The 22,505-nt window shown below is 35.6% G+C and overlaps 1 protein-coding gene across 1 annotated transcript; it reads right to left on the bottom strand.

Moving 5' to 3' along the window:
- Window positions 1–10,640: 10,640 nt before the first annotated feature.
- LOC123524426 (arylsulfatase B-like) lies at window positions 10,641–13,054 on the bottom strand. Its single transcript, XM_045302621.2, has 2 exons — window positions 12,914–13,054; window positions 10,641–12,649 (listed from the first exon to the last, which is right to left on the bottom strand). The coding sequence occupies exon 2, from the start codon at window positions 12,633–12,635 to the stop codon at window positions 11,139–11,141; it is 1,497 nt and encodes a 498-aa protein (XP_045158556.2). The 5' UTR covers window positions 12,636–12,649; window positions 12,914–13,054; the 3' UTR covers window positions 10,641–11,138.
- Between the last annotated feature and the right edge of the window lie 9,451 nt (window positions 13,055–22,505).

Below are 22,505 nucleotides of genomic sequence, written 5' to 3'. Positions count from 1 at the left end.
CAAAAAGGTTTCCCCCTTTCATTTTTTTCTCATAAAAAGAATAAAAAAGCTGTTACTCTCATTTTAAATAACAGAAAAACATATATTATGGAAAACACCCGGGACAGTAGGTACCCCCTAAACATAATTATAGTGTATTCAACTTAAATGCAATTTCACCAGATGCCAGGAAATCCATCATTCATGATGGCCCCCAAATTTAAATTGTAAATTTAAGACTTAAAATTTTTCAGTTCTGTTGCTCTTTTGTTTTAAAATTTTAAAAACACTCGCTACAGTTTTCCCGGGGGGGTCGATATTTTCCCCCCAACACTGCTAATTTGGTTTTTTAGGGAAAAAATCCTAAATTTGGTCGAAAATGTGCTTCCTGGGGTGACCTAATTTTCCCCTTTTTTTCGCAAATTCGGTGAACGAGTGCTTTTAAACACCCTTTTCACTACTAAAATCTTCTGTGAAAGAGACGGTTTTCATGTTTTACACCCCCCATGGGAAGTTTTTCAGACGAAACCGGGGAATGTGTTTATTGCGCGGACGAGAGCAAAAATGCGCCCTTTTTTAGGGTAGAGACCCAACTGACTGGCATTTCACTAGGAAATACATAATAATTATAGGGTGAACACCACTAAATCCGTTTCTTTATTTATATAAATCCCCCACTTCAAAAAGGTGTTTCGACATTTTCTAGCATAAGATTTTCGAGATTTTATTTCCCTAAAGAACAGATCGCTACTTTAAAAAACAAAAAGAAAAGAGGGGTTTAAATTTATATAAGAAAACTACTTCGTTAAAAACCAACCCCTGAATTTACTACTTTTCGTTCTTTCAAATTTTTTTTTTTCGTGACATTTTAAAATTTTTACGCCCGCCTTTTTATTAGATGCGATAGGAACTGCGTTTCATTAGAATGCAAATATACATACGAAACGGTAGGGTAAAAAAAGTACGTTGCGCCGGGGAAAAAGCATGGAAAGGAAAAAAGATTATATATTTATATTTGGATACTTGTGCTGCCCGCGGGAAAAGGGTTACATTTATTGGGAGGATCAGCCCATAAGAGAAAAATTTTTTTTTGATTTTTCCATAATTTGCATTCATTTCAAGTACTCTATTTCACAATGATTTGCTTTGTTTTGGTGCAAAATATTTAGAAAATATAGAAAATGACAATTCATTTCAGGGCACCCCCACCCCAAAAATATGCAAAATTTTGCCCTGTGCAAGAAAATTTCAATTAATTTTACCTATTGTGGAATTTACATTTAAATACCATTTAATCGTTACGATGTTTGTATTTTCTTTAGAAACAGCTAATTTCAAAATTTTTAGACAACGAAGTGCTTAAAAAAGCGAGAAAAGACATTTACAGGTCCCAAAACGAACCAAAATATGCCCCCGGCGAAAAATTCGATTTTAAATTTCCCAAAAAAACAAAAATTTAAGCTTTTTTAGCCATTTTTACCGTTTTACATCTAAAGAAAGATTAATGGGATTCCATTCATTTTCGAGTGGTTTCAGAAAATAACATGTATTTCCCCTTAAGGCTGAAAACCCACTAAATCCAGCCCTTCTTTATGTCATTAAGGAAAAAAAAATTAGTATATTTTATTTTGGACTACTTGTGATAGCCCGCGGAGGCTTAATTTATTTTGGGGGATCGCCTATAACCCCCTTTTTCTTTTCATTTTTTTGTTAATTTGGATAGAAAATTCCATGAAAAAAAAGGTGTAAAAAGTGTGTTCTCAAAAATACTAAGAGACCGAAGTTGTCGTTTTTTTTATGAAACAAAAAGGGTTTTAAATTTCGACCTTTAACCATAGGTTTATAATGCAGTAATTCGGCCCAAATTTTGCTTCCGTGGGGTATCGAAAAAAGTCCCTAATAAATAGATCCTATTTTTTTTCCCTTTTTTTGGCATTTGCGCGTAAATGGGGGCCAAAAATGGGCAATTTTTTCACTCGTGGAATATTTACAAAAAATTGGGCACTTTTTTATGTAAACTCGCAGTTTTCGAGTTGTTTATTGAAAACGAAAGTAGGGGTTTTTCTGCGGACCGCTTTCGAAATGCGGCAATATGAGGGTAATGAAAATTTGTTTACTTTATTTCACTGCATATATTTAACCCCCTTTTTTTTTTCGTTTTCTTGAAGCAAATGTATGGATATCTTGTGGAAAATAGGTCTACGACGGAGTGAAAATCTAGAAACTGTAACAAAATTGGTCTAAAGTAGCTGAATTTTATATGAAACAAAGAACAAATTCTTTTATTGGTATATAGCCTATAAGAGCTGAAATAAGACTTTTCTCGAAACACATCACAATTAGTCTTCATAGTCATAAATCGATTGTATATGTTATAAAATGATGTTTTCAATGCAAAATAATCATTAAATTTGAAAAAAATTGAATTTTGACCATATTTTGAGTAGATGCGCCTATTCGGCAGCAATTTCTGCAATAGAAAGGCCAATATTTTGTCTCCAGAGTGTGTAAAAATGCACAAAATGCGTCCATTTGAGTCATATTCATGACGGAATGAATGATATTTCAGAATCAAAGTGAAAAATAATGCATACAGGTGAAACTTTTACCAAAATTTACAATGAAGCGACCACAGAGCCTAAATTTAGCCCAGAAAATGGGTAGGGGGTGGCCTCACTTAAATGTCTATATTTCTCTAAAATCTCGAATTTTCACAATGAAACTTGTTAACTTGTTCGGTATTACATCTTTCTTGAAAATAGAGATGAAAATGTTATGAAATTTGATAAAAAGATATCTCTTATAGGTTATAATGCAGTAATTCGGTCCAAAATGTGCTTCTGTGGTGTAATCGAAAGAAGTCCTTAATAAATAGATCCTAATTTTTCCATTTTTCGCGCATTTGCCCGTAAATCGGGGGCCAAATGGGCATTATTTCACTCGTGAAATGAATTTTACATAAAATAGGACACGTTTCATGCTAATACTCGCATGTTTTCGAGTTGTTTACTTGAAAACGAAAGAAGGTGTTTATTCTGCGGACCGCTTTCTGAAATGCGGCAATATGAGGGTACCTGACTTCAGTTGACTTGCATTTCACTGCATACTATTCAACACCCCTTTTTCTTTTCGTTTTCTTGAAGCAAATGTATGGATATCTTGTGGAAAATAGGTCTGCGACGGAGTGAAAATCTAGAAACTGTAACAAAATTGGTCTAAAGTAGCTGAATTTTATATGAAACAAAGAACAAATTCTTTTATTGGTATATAGCCTATAACGATGTAGCTCACTGCAGTGTTGGTGCGGTCTTCTGCGCATGCCCGGAAGTGATTATCTAATGTCGCGTACGGCAAAAATTCGCAAATTATTGTATGTTCGCATGCATTTAATGTACAAAATGTATAATATACTGACTAAAGGTTAGGGTAAGTATCACCATCCATGGTTACAAAATATATACATTTAAAGTACTTTTAGTTCAAATTGCTTCAATCCGACATATACTGGAGTCTGTTATTTATACCAACGCTCCAACGCTGCATTGAGTCACAGCTGTTTCTAATCCCGTACCGTACATTCGTAAACTATAGGTTTTGTTAAAAAAATAGGCGGAAACTTTCATCGTTCTATGCCATCAAAATGCTTCAGAAACACCTTAAAATCCGATTATTAAGAAATCTGCCGTTTGATAATTTTATATATACATTTCTAAGTCATTTGCTCAAACAATGAAAGAGTATTTCGTGCCAACCTGCGTTGTATAAATGCCCGCCACACCCCACCTCGTTTTAATTTGGTTTAAGCGAAATCTAATATGGTGACCTATCAATTTTCTTTTTGTTTTAGATTAGGTAGATATAATTAAAGGTATGTGTAGAGTCTGATTAAATTCTATTATGTGAAACTAGATAAAATAGCAGAAGTACCAACTTAAAACTGACAAAAATATGCAAAAATAGTCATTGGGTCTGCTGAACAAGTATTCCTTTCTTTACAAAATCATGTTCTTTTGATTTCTCTGAGCATGTTTCAAATAGATATATTGTTTTCCGTTATAAAAATGCTTAGATAATCAGATTTATGCTGATTATTGTACTTTACTGAAATATAGGTTAGGATTACAGAAATTTCGAAAAATGTTTAAAATAGCACCATATCTAGGGGCAAATTAAATTGAAACAAAGCTGGTGACCTAGTATTTTTATTTCATTTTCCAATACATCAAAACATGATCTTTTAATACAAAACATTTCATCAAAATCTATTATTGAGAAAAAAATTACGAAATTGTAGCGAACGTCCTTAACTTTGGCAGGAAAGGAAAGACATACTTGTAAGCCGTAAATGCATGTTTTCTTGGATTGAGAGTTTGTAAATTCTTTAGGATAATTTTGCCCTAATTAAGTTCCATGTGCGTACCACTTCTCCGCTGGAAAATTATGTTAACTTTACATAGGAGGGTTGTGGGCGGTTATGGGTAGGACTGCATTTGATTATTTCCCCTGGACCAGTTATGTATTTAAATAAAACGGATAGTAATGGAATTAAAATCAACATGTCTGATTAATTAATTATGTTTTACCGTATATTTTATTCAAAATCACAAGTTAATATACAAATTAGCGTGAGATAATTTGCCCTACGACATTTTCCCACGTGATATTCAAGCTTATGCATGAGTTATTAAGCACGTGCAGGTCGAATTAAACTGTCCTGGGTCATTTAAGACTCCAAATGTTTTACCTGAAATCCTTGTTCATTGACATATTTTACTTTAAAAATTATTACATTTCTCGTTTTTATTACAAAAAAGGCTGCAAAGGTTTAGCTGATAGAAGCAATATACCATTTCTTAAAATCAAAGTTATACCAACAATACTTTATTTCTTACTTTCACATACTGGTGCAGTTGTTGACTGTTGAGACAAATAAAGATGCTGAAACATCTTCTCCTGGTGTTTTAATGGACAATTATGATTAAAAGTATTAATTTTTATGAATCCATGGCGCCACACAGTGAAAACATGCCTCTACACAGTGAAATTTTGAAATAAGGCCTCACCAAATTAAAAAAGTTGTTCATCGGATTTGCCGCTCGTAGTTTTTCAGAAACACAAAAAAATATTTTTTTCTGTTTTTGGCTTGCGCTCGCCCCATTGAAAAAATCAAGTCAAAATTTGTTGGTGCGCTACTTTTTACGGACGTAACAGTGTACACATGCTTATACTTTCAGTCCCAGATTGTTTAAAATGGACTTTAATCTCGATAAACACATACTACAAATACATCGTCTATACTTACATTTAGCTGCATTAAAGTTATTTCCCCTTGATGCAATTACGCCATTTTCTTCAATGTTTACCAAATTGAGTCAAAAATCGTATATATTTCATTGAAATTTGGATGAAAAAACATATTTATTTATTTCATAACATCAATCTACATTATTTTGGTAAGGGTAAATACGTATTGATGCAAGTCACTTTTCTGTTTTCTATTTCAAGTTCTTGTCCAAATGATCAGCATTTTTATACGAAAGTGGGTGGGGTAAGGGATTTACATTATGAGTTGTGTTAGACCAGTTTATATGTTCACTTTTACCAATCCTCGAGTAGAATAATGTTATTGCACGTTAATCTCCATTTCAGACCTTAATTAAGACTTTGTTTTAACAAATTTAATCTATTAAGAAAGTTTAAAGTTAGAATAAGAGTTGTCTGTAAGACAGCACGCTCGACTTTCCCAAGTGCTTGACTCTGAATTTAGAGCTTTGCCAGTAAAAGGGGCACAATATTCAAAAGCTTCAAAAGTATTAGAGCTATTGGACGTTATATAAAACAAACAATGATGTTCTATGTTGAAAAGGGGCTCAATTCTGTCAAAATCCAATCAGAGTTATGGGGATTGTTTCTCCTGGTATAGACTATGAAACTAAGTATATAACTGTCTTAAGTTTCAAGTCAAAAGCTTTTAAAATTATTAGTAACAGAGATATTCGAGTTAAAATGCTACATTTTCATAGCAGTAGATCTAAATAGTCAAGTCATTTATCTATGTCATGATTATGATTTAAGGTTATGCATTGTTGTATATCACATATTTTCCAACTGCATTTTCAAAAGCATACATTATTTGATTGTACTGTACTGTATGTCAATGTTATTACCTTTTTCACGAGTTTGCTTTGTTGCGCGTCTGCAGTACAAATTTTCTCAATCCCTTGTGAATTATTATGCCCCCCTTCGAAGAAGGAGGGGTATATTGTTTTGCAGATGTCGGTCGGTCCGTCGGAATGTAGACCAATCCGTTTCCGGATGATAACTCAAGAACGCTTGGGCCTAGGATCATGAAAGTTGATAGAGAGGTTGGTCATCACCAGAAGATGAACCCTATTGATTTTGAGGTCTGTATGTCAAAGGTCAAGGTCACAGTGACCCTGAATAGTAAAACGGTTTCCGGATGATAACTCAAAAACACTTGGGCCTAGGATCATGAAAGTTGATGGGGAGGTTGGTCATGACCAGCAGATGACCCCTATTGATTTTGAGGTCAGTATGTTAAAGGTCAAGGTCACAGTGACCCTGAACAGTGAAACGGTTTCCGGATGATAACTCAAGAACGCTTAGGCCTAGGGTCACGAAAATTGATAGGGAGGTTGGTCATGACCAACAGATGACCCCTATTGATTTTGAGGTCAGTATGTCAAAGGTCAATGTCACAGTGACCAGGAACAGTAAAATGGTTTCCGGGCAATAAATCAAGAATGCTTGGGCCTAGTGTCAGGAAAATTAATAGTTAGGTTGGTCATGACCAGAAGATGACCCCTATTGATTTTGAGGTCATTAGGTCAAAGGTCAATGTCACATTGGCCAGGAACAGTTCAACGGTTTCTGATCTTCTTGTCCAAAATCATAGGGCCTAGGGCTTTGATATTTGGTATGTTGCAAAATCTAGTGGTCCACTACCAAGATTGTTCAGATTATTTCCCTGGGGTCAAATATGGCCCCACCCCGGGGGTCACATTGTTTATATAGACTTATATAGGAAATATTTTTGAAAAACCTCTGGTCCATAACCACAGGGCCTAGGGCTATGATATTTTGTATATGACATCATCTAGTTGTCCTCTACTAAGATTGTTCAAATTATTCCCCTAAGGTCAAATATGGCTCCGCCCTGGGGGTCACATGGTTTACATAGACTTATATAGGGAAAAACTTTGAAAATCGTCTTGTCCAAACGACAAAGACTATGGCTTATGTATTTTGTAATGTAGCATCATCTAGTGGTTCTCAACCAAGTTTGTTCAAATTATCCCTCTAGGGTTAAATATGGCCACGTCCCAGGGGTCACATGATTCATATAGACTTATATAGGGAAAAACTTAGAATCTTCATGTCCATAATTTACATCATTCAAATTTGGACCACATGTATAGTTTTGAGTGGCAAGATGAACCTTGACATGAGTTGACCTTGATCTTGACCTAGTGACCTACTTTCACATTTCTGTAGCTACAGCCTTCAAATTAGGACCACATGCATAGGTTTGTGTGCTGAAACAAACTTTGACCTTGTTATTGACCTAGTGACCTACTTTCACATTTTTGAAGGTACAGGCTTCAAATTTGGACTACAATCATAGGTTTTTGTTCCAAAATAAAATTTGACATTGACTTTGACTAGTGACCTACTTCCACATTTCTCAAGCTACAGCCTTCAAATTTGAACCACAAGCATAGTTTTGTGTACTGAAATGAACTTTGATATTGAGATTGACCTAGTGACCTACTTTCATATTTCTCAAGCTGCAGCCTTCAAATTTGAACCACATGCATAGTTTTGTGTACCGAAATGAACTATGATCTTGAGATTCACCTAGTGACCTATTTTCACATTTCTGAAGCTACAGGCTTCAAATTTGGACTGCATGCATATTTTTGTGTTCTGAATTGAAATTTGACATTGATTTTTACCTATTACCTACTTTCACATTTCTCAAGCTACAGCCTCCAAATTTGAAGCACATGCATAGTTCTGTCTACCGAAATGAACTTTGACCTTGAAATTGATCTAGTGACCTACTTTCACATTTCTCAAGCCACAGCTTTCAAATTTTGACCATATACACATTGTTTTGTACCGAAATGAAATTTGACCTTGATTTTGACCTTGAGCTAGTCTTGAAATTTGGAACATTCAAAAATGGCTCAGTGGATGGCGCCAAGATCACTGTAATCTCTTGTTAGGTTAATAGGTTAAAGGTCAAGGTCAGATTAAACCAGAATGGTAGAACTTTCGTTTACAGTGAGCATATAATTTATGTTCCTTGTGCAATTACTAAATGCATCAAGGGGCGGGGGGGAGCATTTCGTGTTCGACGAGCTCTTGTTTTTAATGTAAAAGTGCTGTACATTTTAATATTTTCTATTTTAAGGTTTTTGATAGTCAACCGAGAGCCAAATCAAGACAAGTATATTTCTTCGCTCTTCGCTCGCTCCTGATTTTCTCAAACACCCCTAAAAAAAAAAAATATTTTTTCGCACGCCGCCTCATTTTTTTTTCAGAAAAAAATCAGATGAACAACTTTTCAATTTGTTGTGGCTTAAGTCTGCAAAAATTGAAGCGAGAGGAAGCTGATTTCCAAGAAAAAAAATCTGAAAAAAAAATGGAGCCGGAAATCCGTTGACCAAGTAATCAATTTTGTGTAGCCTTATCTGTAATAAATATTTTGGGTAGGGGCACTTTGTGGGTAGGAAGTAAGAGGGATAATCCAAAATGAAATGACGTCAACGTGATAACTCAGCGCAGTCATTCCCGCACATCGCATAGAAATTTAATGACGTTTAGGGACAATATATAAATTAATTATTTTTAAGAGTGGAATAGCGTTGAAGCATGTCCAATAATTCGTATTACATCATCTCCAGAATCCCTCGGGTTACGCGGATAGCCTCGCCCAACCAGACTCGTGCACCAACCGATCCCTCGGGATTCTGCAGATGCTATAACACGAAAAAACATGCGTTGTATTCTATTTGGCTCGATTTGTTTGTCAGTTTAACAAACAAGAGCGTCAAACATTTTTTTATTCTCCTAAAATTAATGGTTTATGCGCAAAGCGCTGAATAGGGTTCACAATTATGTATATCCCAGAGAGTGTTAATATAATACGTTTCCAAAAATGGTATAAGATAGTCACTGGTGAAGTAAATGCATATAAGATAGTCACTGGTGAAGTAAATGCAATGCCAGATTTAACTTCAAGAATATTTCTTTTTACAAATGATTTCTCTATAACATATTTTTATAAGCATTTCCAGTCTGTCACTTCTTGCGAGACTACCCCTGATACAATGAAACCATGATTTCGTGACACGTAATGAAAACGCAAAAATTGCGTAGGCAGCCATCAGGAAATACCTACTTTCACTTTCATTTTACCCAGCAGCTTCAACATGAGCTTGGAAGCATATAGCAATATATACTGATATAGACTAAACGACAACTCTGTGAAAGGCATTGAGTTTAGCATGCGCATGTATGTTATATGCAAATCAAAACCACAACACCTCGATTCATTTATCTGCTGTGCATATGTGGCATATTTGTATCATTTTGTTTGATCCTTTAAATCTTTTAGTTTTTTTTTGTTTTTGTTTTGTTTTTCTACTTTGTTTTGCAAGATCAAGACATGGTCATCATTTTACAGGTCGACAAGTGTTGAAAAAGGAACTTTTTAATTTTGAAAATATCTGGAATAATTTTGACTTAATGGACAAAAATGTTATTTACTGCATGTTATATTATGGTCAATAAAATTTCCAACATTTTCCAAAATGTTCTTTATAAGCTCACTAAGATGCTTAGAGTTTTTCTTCCAGACTTCTGCCTCAAATGTAATCAAAATTGCAAATGAAAAAGTGCGACAAAACAAAACCGTCAACGCGCCACAATGAAACATTGTACGCAGCAGAAAGAAACATGATAAAATAGATCTAATTTGTTCCGCTGTGTTGCGTTGACGCGCGCGCCAGGAGGACATGATACATACGCCAACACATCGTAATGTCCTAAATAAAAGTAAAAGGCAGCTCAAAGATTGATTAAAATTTCCATGCCACATTTTACAAACAATTTACAAGCTTGCTAACGTATAACTATCTAGATGTCTCATATTTCGCGTGACAAACGGCTTAAATAGCAAAGGAGATGTGTGTACATTGTATGTGTACAACATCCCCCACGTCCATAGCACCGGCTTCATAAGAACATTGCCGGAAGGACCTGGAATATTGACAAAATGCTTGCACGTTGTGCATCTGGGTTTAACCAATAACGATTCCATGCAAGTGGTTAGACCAGTATAACTTTTATTAAGGAACGTTAACAGTTACTCGAAACTTTTACATAATTTAGGAGAAAGAAATTCAGTGTACGACGTTTAAAACATTTAGAGCTTTTGAGTTTGCTCACTGGCATTCAGAACTAATGTAAGTGCTTCAGTTTGAACCAATGACAATCACAATGGTTATTAATAATTTTCTTTGACCAGCATTTTCATTGAAAACATTTTGCCAATTTCTTGTTATCAGTGTACACGTACTCAATATATATTTTTTTTACCAATAACAACTTAATTATATTATATAACAACTCTGTAGAAAATTACATTTTATTCTTATTTAATGACATTTTGTAAAATATCTATACAATATATGCATGTACTACTCAGTTAAAATTTGTTATTGTAGTATCTAAAATAACGCAAATAGACCCTAGACTTGGACAGCTCTTCAACCTTGACATGGATAACTGTTCAACCTAGACATGGACAACTTTTCAACTTAGACATGGACAGCTCTTCAAACCTAGACATGGATAACTGTTCAACCTAGACATGGACAACTCTTCAACCTAGACATGGACAACTCTTCAACCTAGACTAAGACATGGAAAACTCTACAACCTAGACATGTGCAACTCAATATTCCTACAATAGATCTCGTTTCATACCATATGTGTGAACAACATTATCGTATGAAGAGACACAAAATTTACCTTTAAGAAAAATATTAATAAAGTCATGTCAACATCTGTATACAAGTGAGAATAAATTCATGGCACTGTCATTCTGGAATACTAGTAGTTATTATTATTTAACACCAACCAGGCATCCAATATCCGCCATAGTTTTTCGGATTGGCTTTAGGATCATTGGACGGAAAATTTGGTCTTACATAACTTTTTCTATACTCGTCTAGTTTAGCTTTCAGGGCTTTTACAATCTCGGGGTGTTGTTTAGAGACATCGTGGTGCTCCGTGGGATCGTCTTTCAAATTATAAAGTCCGTCTCCTTTCCATAAACCATTATTTTTAACTAAATCATCTTGCACTATCTTGGAGTAGTATTGGTAATCTGTCGTCACGTGAGGATTATTTTCATACTCTTGTTCTGGCTTGTACCAGTCCCTATAAGGTCCTGGATACCCGTCTATCAGTTTGAAATCTCCTACCCGTATCGCTGCATGCCCATTTGGTGCTAAGACAAAATTGTCTATATTATAAACTAGCTCTGTTCTCATTGATTCTCCTCCCAAACTGATTGCTTTCCACTGGTTCAAACCGTCAATGTTGTCGTTCGTGTCGTCCGTTGAACTACCAGCGGCTGCCAAAATTGTTGGATGCCAGTCGACAGCATGAATTAAGCCGTTGTATGTGGATCCAGGCTTTGCAATTCCTGATCCAGAAACAAATGACACGGCTCTCGTGCCCCCTTCAAAAATAGTTATCTTTCCTCCTCGCAATGGGTAGTTGTTTCCTCCAAAGCCGGGCCATCCTCCGTTGTCAGCCGTAAATATAATCAAAGTGTCATCCATCATACCATTATCAACCAAAGCTTGTGTAATATTTCCAATAGCTTCATCCATGGCAGACACCATGCCCGAATATTGTCTTCTCTGATCATTAGCGATATCTGGATACATGTCCTCAAAACGCTTCGGTACTTGAATTGGAGTATGCACTGACTGGAAAGGAAGGTATAAGAAAAGAGGCTTTGTTTTGTTATGATTTTCGATTACTGACTTTGCTCTATCTGCATACACAAAAGCAGAATATCTATTGTCTCCTGATATTGGCTCCTTATTGTCGTGAAAGTCAATACCATTTAGAATAGTTTTATTGTAATAATCCTCTGCACCATTGTAGTATCCTAGAAACGAATCAAACCCGCGATTTGTAGGCGTGCAGTCCCAATTACAGAAACCAAGGTGCCATTTTCCCGCCATGTGGGTAGAATACCCCAGCTTTTGTAACTTTTCTGGAAAGAATTTCATATCAAGGGGCGAGCATACTGCTTGCTCAGGAAATATAACTCCCCGTTGTAAGCCTGCCTTGAACGGATAAATACCTGTCATCCAGGAGTGTCGCGAGGGTGTGCATACCGGCTGCACATAGGAACTGTTCAAAATTACACCTCTGTTCGCAAGCTTATCGATATTTGGAGTTATCATGTCCGCATTGTGAAAACCAACGTCATTCCATCCAAGATCGTCGGCAACAATAAAAACGATATGCCGTGGTTTTGCGAGTGACGTAGACAGCATTAACATCGCCATAATGGTCAGCAATAGCTCTCTGAGATTGCGATACATGGTTTTTGTTCTGTCTGAAATGTACGTGCGAAAAATAGTTTACGTCAAAATAATAATCATAAATTGGTGATTACTTAGCATAAATTGCAAAACAATTAAAAACTGTTACAATTTGTAGAAAACAACAGTGGGTTCATGTAAACGTTTTATAAGTGTATTGTGAAAGTACTTAAACCCGCCGAATCGGAAGCAAACAAGTTACTGCGGATCATACAAATCGAAGGCAATTTCTTTTAATAAATTTGTTACAGAGTTTATATTAGCAATTAAGTACATACCGACTTCCCAGATCCAAAATATGTTGGTAAGTCTTTATTTATATTACTAGATCTGTATTAATGTTAATAGTTGGGACGTTTATTTTTAGCTTTCTCACATTCACGCGGAAGCACTTGAGTTTCGCCTGGTTCCCTTGCTGCATGAATATTTTCTTTATAAATACCGCAAATAGTTTATTAGTAAATTATATGCTTCTAAAATAGCACATTTTTATCTGATGGCTAACAAAGGTTAGGAGCCAGAGGGAAACAACCTGCTGGAGTTACTTCCCCTTTTAATGAAGAAAACATTGGGACGGGAGCCAGTGTAGTAAATTATCATTTTATTACTATAAAATGTTAATAGTTGGGACGTTTATTTATAGCTTTTTCACATTCACGCGGTGCGACGGAGTGTCAGCTTTTTTGTGGCGGTTCAGTGAGATTACACAGAGTGTGTTAAAACTCTGTACCGTTTTGTAAATGTATCTTGAAATAATTCAGTATAATAAACATATCTCTGTTTGTTTTGTTTGCTTGATTGTTTTGGGTTTATTTTTCAACAGTATTACTGTTATGTAACGGCGGACAGTTAGGTAGCAGGGTACACTTAGATGCGAAAAGTTTGGGCACGGACGGTCTTACATGTAGCGAGTCGCGATATTGCACTTCCCTTATGAGCAGGATCAGGGTGGCCATTTTATAAATTGCGTGCATGTTTTGTGCTTTTAATTAATTGCAAGATCAGGATTCTCATACAAGAAATACGAAATTTATCAAAACGAAAGGTTTACACCATCCATGAAAAATAGCATGCCAAAATCATCAATTTTGCACTTTTTGAACAGCCTGCAATGACCCCGCTGCAAGAACAATGCCCAATTTTATTGCATTTCTCAATTTAATAGTCCTTACTGAACGTCAGGACATAAACGGAATGGGGGCCCATCCAGCTCGTTTTTTCACAAAATAGCGAAGATTTTCCTGAGTATCAATCAACAAGCACAGAACCCTTCCGTGATTTGAATTTTTCCGCGAAAAGGTGTCTCATTGATCACACAAAGCTACCAGCAGTTAGTTTTCCAACTGACATCAGAATTTTACATGTATCGGCTGTACAAATTTTCTAAAGAATTAATAATCATTATCTCTCACCTTAATTTACAGCCATCCAAAATCACGAAGTTCTATCTATAACAGATATTGACGGGGGGTCAAAATTCGAAGTGTACCCTGCTACCTTAACATAACCGGTGTTCTGGATTCTGTACCAGTACAAACCTGTTCTCTGCAAATTACTGCAAATTTCCCCACATAATTCAGAGGTGGAGGACGAATGATTTCAGACACGTTGTCTTTAATCAAACAGTCACAGAGAACTCAAAAACATACGAATATAAGGACGAAAAATGTATTATTTCATTACAGTACATTCCACGAGTGAAATAATGCCCTTTTGGCCCCGGTTTGCGCGCAAATGCGCTAAAAATGGAAAAAATAAGACCTTCTTATTAGGGATTTTTTCGACATCACCACGGATGCATACTTCTGAACGAATTACTGCTATGTAACTGTATACAACTTCCTTGTTGTATATTTTACATGATTCATTCGCCCAACATTATAACACCATTTCAATACTAATATAAAATTATGTTTAGAATAATATATACTTGTTGTTTTAGACGTTTCAAATTTTCATTGAACCATTTTTTAAATGAATGTTTCACCTCAATATAAAAAAATGACTCTTCAGAAACACAACTTCCGACCTTTGTCACTAACTCAAATAATGTTTTGACAGATTTCAATATAGACAGTCAGGAGATAATAGATATACTTTCATCACTACCAATAAATAAAGCTGTTGGACCAGATGAAATCAGACATAAATTATTAAAGGAAACTATTTAATATTAGTTATCCTTTAACTATTTTGTTTATATTAGTTATCCTTTAACTATTTTGTTTAATGGTATTAATGGTATTTAATGGTATCACTGAAAGTCAGTTCTAAGATCAGTATGCAAAACTGTACAGGTCATCCAAATTTCAAGGCTGTATCTTAAAACAAGAAAAAACGTCAGTAGGTCAAGGTCACAGTCAGGTGACCCCTAATCACTTAGGGTCATCGGGTAATTATTATTAAACATAGGAAATATGATCTGATAATTTTTGAAGTTTTTTTCCTATATATAACTCATATAACAAGTGACCCCAAGGGCGAGGCCTCTTTTCACCCCAGGGCCATAATTTAAACAATCTTGGTAGAGGACCATAAGGCAATGCTACATACCAAATATCAAAGGTCTAGATCTTGTGGTTTCAGACAAGAAGATTTTTAAAAGAATTACTACAAAAGTCTATGTAAAACTTGGGACCCCCGGGGCGGAGCCTCTTTTCACCCCAGGGACATAATTTGAACAATCCGGGGCGGAGCCTCTTTTCACCCCAGGGACATAATTTGAATAATCTTCATAGAGGACCATTAGACGGTGCCACATGCCAAATATCAAGGCTCTACGCCTTACAGTTTTGGACAATAATATTTTTAAAGTTTTTCCTTTTGCTTGCCATGGCAACCAGAGTTCTGCATGTGTAATTCTGCCCAGTAGTTTTAAAGAAGAAGATTGTTTTAAAAATTGTTGACGGACGCACGACTGACGACGGACGACACACGACGGACATTGCGCGGTCACAAAAGCTCACCATGGGCCTTTGGCTCAGGTGAGCTAAGATCAGTCAATATGTATTATTTTTTCGACATATCTAAAGCTTTTGATAGAGATTATCTTTAAACTTAGACAATACGGTATTAATAATGAGCTCTTAAAATGGACCAATGACTATCTCTCTGAAAAAAAGTCTGTGTTTGTAGATTCTGAATTATCTGAAGTACTTGATATCTCTGTCGGTGTTCCCCAAGGCTCAATCCTTGGGCCTCTTCTATTTCTCGTCTATGTTAATGATATATCCGAAAATCTTCTAAGTGTAACGCGCCTCGCGCCTCTCTTTGGCTGTTTCATCTAGCGACACACATTTTAAACCGTGATCTCCAAATCGTCTAAACAATGGCTAGTAAATTTAAATCCTAGTAAAACTGAAGTCATGTTTTTCTCAACAAAAATAAACGATAAGCCAACACTTCTATTTAATGACACCTCTCTTGATTTTGTAGGACATCATAAGCATTTAGGTTTAACATTATCTACACATTTAAAATGGCACGAGCACATTGAAAATATAACCTTATCAGCCTCTAAAGTGCTAAGTACAATGTGTGTACTAAAATTTAAACTAAAACGATCAATTCTAAATAAAATCTTACATTTCATACATGCGTCCCATATTAGAGTACGCTTCGGTTGTGTGGGACGGGTGCACAATATATAAAAACAAGAGCTGTCGGAGGACAGCAACGCTCGACTATTCAACAGCCTTGTCAATTGAATGAATACAAAAGTTGAACAAGAGGGTCATGATGACCCTGGATCGCTCACCAGAGTAATATGAGCTACATGTTTCAAATGTCAAACTGATGATTTTTAGAATTTTTTTGAAAGATTTTCTGATGTACAATCAAGTAACCCCTGGGGCGGGGCCAAGTTTACCCCGGGGGTCATGAATGGGACAGAGTTTGTAGAAGTCTACTAGGCAATGTAACATATCAAATATCTAAGATCTAGGCCTTCTGGTTTATTTTTAGAAAAATTTGAAGATTTTTCTATGTACAATCAAGTAACCCCATTGGGCGGGGTCAATTTGATCCCAGAGGTCATGATTTGAACAAATTTTGTAGAAGTCTACTACGCAATGCTACACGTTAAATATCTAAGATCTAGGCCTTCTGGTTTATTTTTAGAATTTTTTTGAAGATTTTCCTATGTAAAATCAAGTGACCTCTGGGGCGGGTCAATTTTGACCCTGGGGGTCATGATTGAACAAATTTTGTAGAGGTCCACTAGGCAATGCAACACGTGAAATACCTAAGCTCTAGGCCTTCTGTTTATTTTTAGAAAATTTTTGAAGATTTTCCTATGTAAAATCAAGTGACCCCTGGGGCGGGGTCAATTTTGACCCCGGGGTCATGATTTGAACAACTTTAGTAGAGGTCCTCTAGGCAATGCTACATGTCAAATATCTAAGCTCTAGGGCTTCTGGTTTTTGAGAAGAAGATTTTTTAAGATGTTCCTAAGTAAAATCAAGTGGCCCCTAGGGCGGGGTCAATTTTGACCCCAGGGTCATGACTTGAACAAAATTGGTAGAGGTCCACTAGGCAATGCTTCACACCAAATATCTAAGCTCTAGGGCTTCTGGTTTTTGAGAAGAAGATTTTTAAAGTTTTTCCTTTCTGTTTCCATGGCAACCAGAGTTCTGCATGGAATTCAATTCTTTGAAATTTTTTAAAGAAGACCATCCAAGGAACATCCCTGTAAAGTTTCATCAAAATTGGTCTGTTGGTTTAGGAGGAGATGTTGTTTAAAGGAAAGTGTGGACGGACGGACGACGGACGGACGGACGGACGCCGGACGGTGAGCGATCACAACAGCTCATCCCGAGCACTTTGTGCTCAGGTGAGCTAAAAAGGGGCACAATTTTGTAAAAATGGGGAAAAGGGTTATGGAACCTTCACAGTGCATATCAGCTCATAAAGTGAACAAGTGTGTGAAGTTTCAATCCTTTCCCATAAGTGGATACTGAAATACCAGCTTACATACAAAAACTTAACCAAAAACTGCTAAGTCCAAAAAGGGGCATAATTTTGAAAAAAAATTACAAATTCGAGTTATGGGACTAGTGCATGTCAGATCATGACAGTGAACAAGTGTGTGAAGTTTCAATCCATTCCCATTAGTGGGTACTGAGATACCAGCTTATATACAAAACCTTAACCAAGAATTTCTAAGTCGAAAAGGGGGCATAATTTCATAAAAAAGCAAAATAGAGTTATGGAACCTGTGCAATGTAGGTCAGTTTATCACAGTGAATAAGTGTGTGAAGTTTCAATCCATTCCCACAAGTGGTTACTGAGATACCAGCTTACATACAAAATCTTAACCAAGAATTCCTAAGTCGAAAAGGGGACATAATTTTGTAAAAAAGCAAAATAAAGTTATGGAACCTGTGCAATATAGGTCAGTTTATCACAGTGAATAAGTGTGTGAAGTTTCAATCCATTCCCACAAGTGGTTACTGAGATACCAGCTTACATACAAAACCTTAACCAAGAATTTCTAAGTCGAAAAAGGGGCATAATTTTGTAAAAAAGCAAAATAGTTATGGAACTTGTGCCATGTAGGTCAGTTTATCACAGTGAATAAGTGTGTGAAGTTTCAATCCATTCTTACAAGTGGTTACTGAGATACCAGCTTACATACAAAACCTTAACCAAATCGGGACGCCGACGCCGACGCATGGGTGAGTCCAATAGCTCTACTATTCTTTGAATAGTCGAGCTAACAATCTTTAGAACAACAACAGTATGAAGCCGCTCGCGTTTTGACAGGTTTCACGAGGTCAGTTTCAATCAAGAAGTAGGTTGGGTTTCTCTTTCAGACAGGCGAAAAATTCAGAAGTTGGTTACGGTCTACAAAGGAAAAGTGGTCCTCTTCCACAATTCTAAATAGTACAGTGCAACAGGTAATACGGCATTTAGCCACTATTTCCAGATCCTAATAAGAATTACTACCAATATATATTTATGGCCCATAAGCTCTTTTAGAACGCATATGATCCTTTTAGAGAAATATGCATAACATTTAATGAGTATTATAAAACTACATTTATAGGTAATTAGCTTTGTATCGGGAAATAGCGCGACTATTCTTCTGCTAAAGAACGAGTGCATATTTCCCAATGCAAAGATAATAACCTTTTTATTAAGTACGTATCTACACGTATAAATGTAATGTAAATATTATGAATTTGTTCAAAAGTCTGAATAAGATTGACAATACTGAACTAAATAAAAGCATTAATGCAACGACATACATCGTCACGTACCCGATGTCAGTGTATGGAAAAATATTGACTTTTCCGGTAACATTGTAACTTAACAGGGAATAGAAACGAATATGTAACAAAAAGCACTTTAATATTGTGTCTCAAACTGACTATAGCCATATTGTAGACATATCAAAATCTATTTTCAATACAGATATACTACGCTAAAGACAGTGCTAGACTGAAAACAATAATTTTATCTTATATCTCAAAAAGCAATTTTAATCATATTCAGTTGGGAGTTGTCTGCCCTTGCAAATTCTCCTTTTAGACACTCAGTTTCACTACAGCTACTGCTGCTGCTGCTGCTGCTACTGCTATTACTGCTACTATCATGAGAAAAGAACCTGCGAGACAGGCCATTCTCTAAACATTGATATTCACCTTCATGTAACACGATTTCTTCTAGCTTCCATTATACAATGTTTATTCTGCCTAATTAGTGTCAGTTCAGTCGTAGGTTCTCGCTACACATCAGAACTTATGGAACGCCGGTGCACTGTATTTTGTAGTCATGATAATCATTATTTATGTTGAATGATTTATTCTATTATGTCGTATGTTATTTTGATCATGTGGTTAAACACTATCATCTTATATATTGTTTGCATTATATCGTTGCTTATTCTTCTTTTATAATAACGTCACAGCAGAATATAACATATTATCTCGCCGCCTACAAGTTTCTTGCATTTCTATTATATATACTGTACTCTTTATTTCCACATTTGATTGATTTACATAACTATGAAAAATTGTAATATAACATCATAGAAAAAGTAACATATATACAAACTTATAAACTTTTAAATCTTAGTAAATAACTAACTATACAATTGAATATGAATACTGAACACATTTACAACAATTTGAACTATATGAGCATTGGTATATAATAATGTTATGATTAGAGATTAATCTCTCCATCTCAATGTATTACAAAACATAGATCATTGCATATTAGATCAATGAATTGAACAAAACAGACATTCAAACTTCATACATACACGTTCATGTTAGCGCAACAACAATACTGATTTTTTTTAATGAGGATCTTTGTTAAAGTTGTATACTTCTAGCATTTTTAATACTATGGTAAACATATTCTACCACTATTCTTAAAATGCTGACAAAATTTCTGAAACTACCTGTGCACCAAATACATCATACAAAGATCTGTACAATTTCTCTTTGAAGTGTTTATTCTGTTACAGTTAACAACAACATGCTTTATGACATCACAACACAAGGTTCCACAATTAAGACACATGGATCTAATATATGTATTTTCATATTTACAAATACATATTCTGCTAATTTCATAAGCATGTAATTTAAGTTACAGAAGTATCCGCACATTCCCATATTAATGCTCTTTCTTTATTTGTATGCAAAAATTCGAAATCTTGTAAAGTCATCATTATTTACCATTCTTTGAGTCCAATTTTCAGTTTCAAAATTTTGTATATTTTTCCTACATAGTATTTTCCATGCTTCTTTAGGTGGAAAAGTACCTGTTTCTATATACTTAATAATTTACATTGAAAGATTACACTTTTTAGGAATATTTACAATATCAGGAATAAAGCCATGTTGTTTTTCGTCTATACTACACACATATTCTGACAGTCTGGCGTTGAAAACATGTTTTGAGAGAACTGAATTTGGCATATAACATAATCTTCTCAAAAAAACCTAACTTTCTATTTAATATCTAATGCCTTTCCAGCCTAGAATACTGATACACATGTCTGTTCGTGTTAAACTAGTAAATCCTTGTATCATTTTAGCAGCTAGCCTAAGGAATCTGTCTAATTGTGTATAATCAGCTTTCTTAAGATTATTCCATATCCTTTTCGCAGCCTTAACGTACTAAAACGTATTAGCGTCTGATGGCCCTTTCACGCTTCCGTAGAAACAACATTTATTACAAGAAATTTATTTTGAAAATATTTCTGAAATGCCTAGGTCTGCAGCTCTCAAATACGGTTATATCTTACATCTGAGGCATATACTGACACTGTCAGACAACATCAAAAATGACATTTTGAGCGATTTGATGAAGTTCCAAAATTATCAATGTACCCTTGGTCCGTTACGGACCCCTGTGGGATTTGTGTTTATCCCGAGCTCAAATATCTTTTCGTAGATGAAAAGCTGACATGCCATACTACAGCCCAGGTAATTTCAATTCGTAAGAAAGTGCTAAAAATTGACTTCCCAATAGCAAAAAAAAAGAAAAAAGAAGTCCACGCGCATACATTTAGACGGGGTGACCCCTGCGCGTGACCCCCGACTATCAACGAATCAAAAAACGGCTTTCTTTTCAAGTTTATCATTTCTACTTTCATTTTCTTTACTTCCGGAAATAGCGGAAGGTCGAGTGACGTCATTTTCTGTGTCGTCAAAAACATACATATGCCTGGCGAGATTGCATAAATATGTGCTGGCCGTCCTAAGGTTATTTCACAACCGAACAATAACCTTGGAATACAAATTGTAGAGATAAGTGAAGCCGATTTGATTGGATTTATGTAGGTCGGGTAAATTTTGAACGATAGGAAAGAAAAGAGGGACGCTTTTGCTTTTTCGCATGCATGTTCTACTTTTTCTGTATCGTTTAATTTATCATTAAGATATACGCCTACATGTTTACCACTGCGCACTTGGTCAGTATCGATAACTGAATTTGGGTCACTTTTCTTTTTGTACCAAAAACTATTATATGGCTTTTCCACGGGTATGTTATACCTATATTTGCATGAATACCTACGCGTGATGTTAAGCATTCGCGAGGATACAGATTTCTAGACCGCTACTTTCTGATTCATTTATAAGATCATCGATGAATAGTTTATATAACCAAGTAGAAATGGTCTAATTCCTTGTTTCTGGGAGAAGAATTCAGATTGCATGCCGTCTGCAGCAACACAGCTGGACATATCTATGTGTGCGTCTATTAATAATGACAAAATTTTCCCCCTTTTATACCAAGTGGTGACTTCATTACTTTGATAGATGCCTTCTTGTAAACTGAAGGAGGCCATTATAGCACCTGTATGTTTTTGGTAAGCACTTTGCTGCCGATTGGGAAAGAAATTCTATTTTATCATCATTAATCCAGGTGTCTAGTTTTCCATGCAATATTTTTTTCAAATAGTTTATAAATGCATGGCAGGATAGGTAATAGGACGGTAATTGATGGTTTGCGTTCTTGACTTTCCATTATTTTTAAAGACGGACATAATCATACCCATTTTACACATTTGCGGAAATTTTCCTGTCTGTATAATGAGATTAAATAACTTAAGTAACTATAACCAGCAACTTATGACCACCGTGTTTAATATGTTCATTGCAGATCATAGCGAACGAAGTAGCTTTTCTATTATTCAATTACCTGATATGCCTTGATACAATATCTGGTGTAAGGTTTGGTAAAATTTCAGGACAGCTCAATTCGGACCGTGTTCGTATATGAGGTGAGTCTAAGGGTGAGTAAACATTTTTATAGAATTTCGTAAAGGTGTCTGTTATAACCTCTGGGTCTCTTGTAAGGCCCGTTTCCGTCTCTAACTGAAAACAAGTTAGGAGTTGTCTCCCTTTTCGC

Source organism: Mercenaria mercenaria, chromosome 3, assembly GCF_021730395.1.
Source record: "Mercenaria mercenaria strain notata chromosome 3, MADL_Memer_1, whole genome shotgun sequence".
Classification (NCBI taxonomy): domain Eukaryota; kingdom Metazoa; phylum Mollusca; class Bivalvia; order Venerida; family Veneridae; genus Mercenaria; species Mercenaria mercenaria.
The sequence above is the reverse complement of the archived record's forward strand: the minus strand, read 5'-3'. Positions and strand labels throughout refer to the sequence as shown.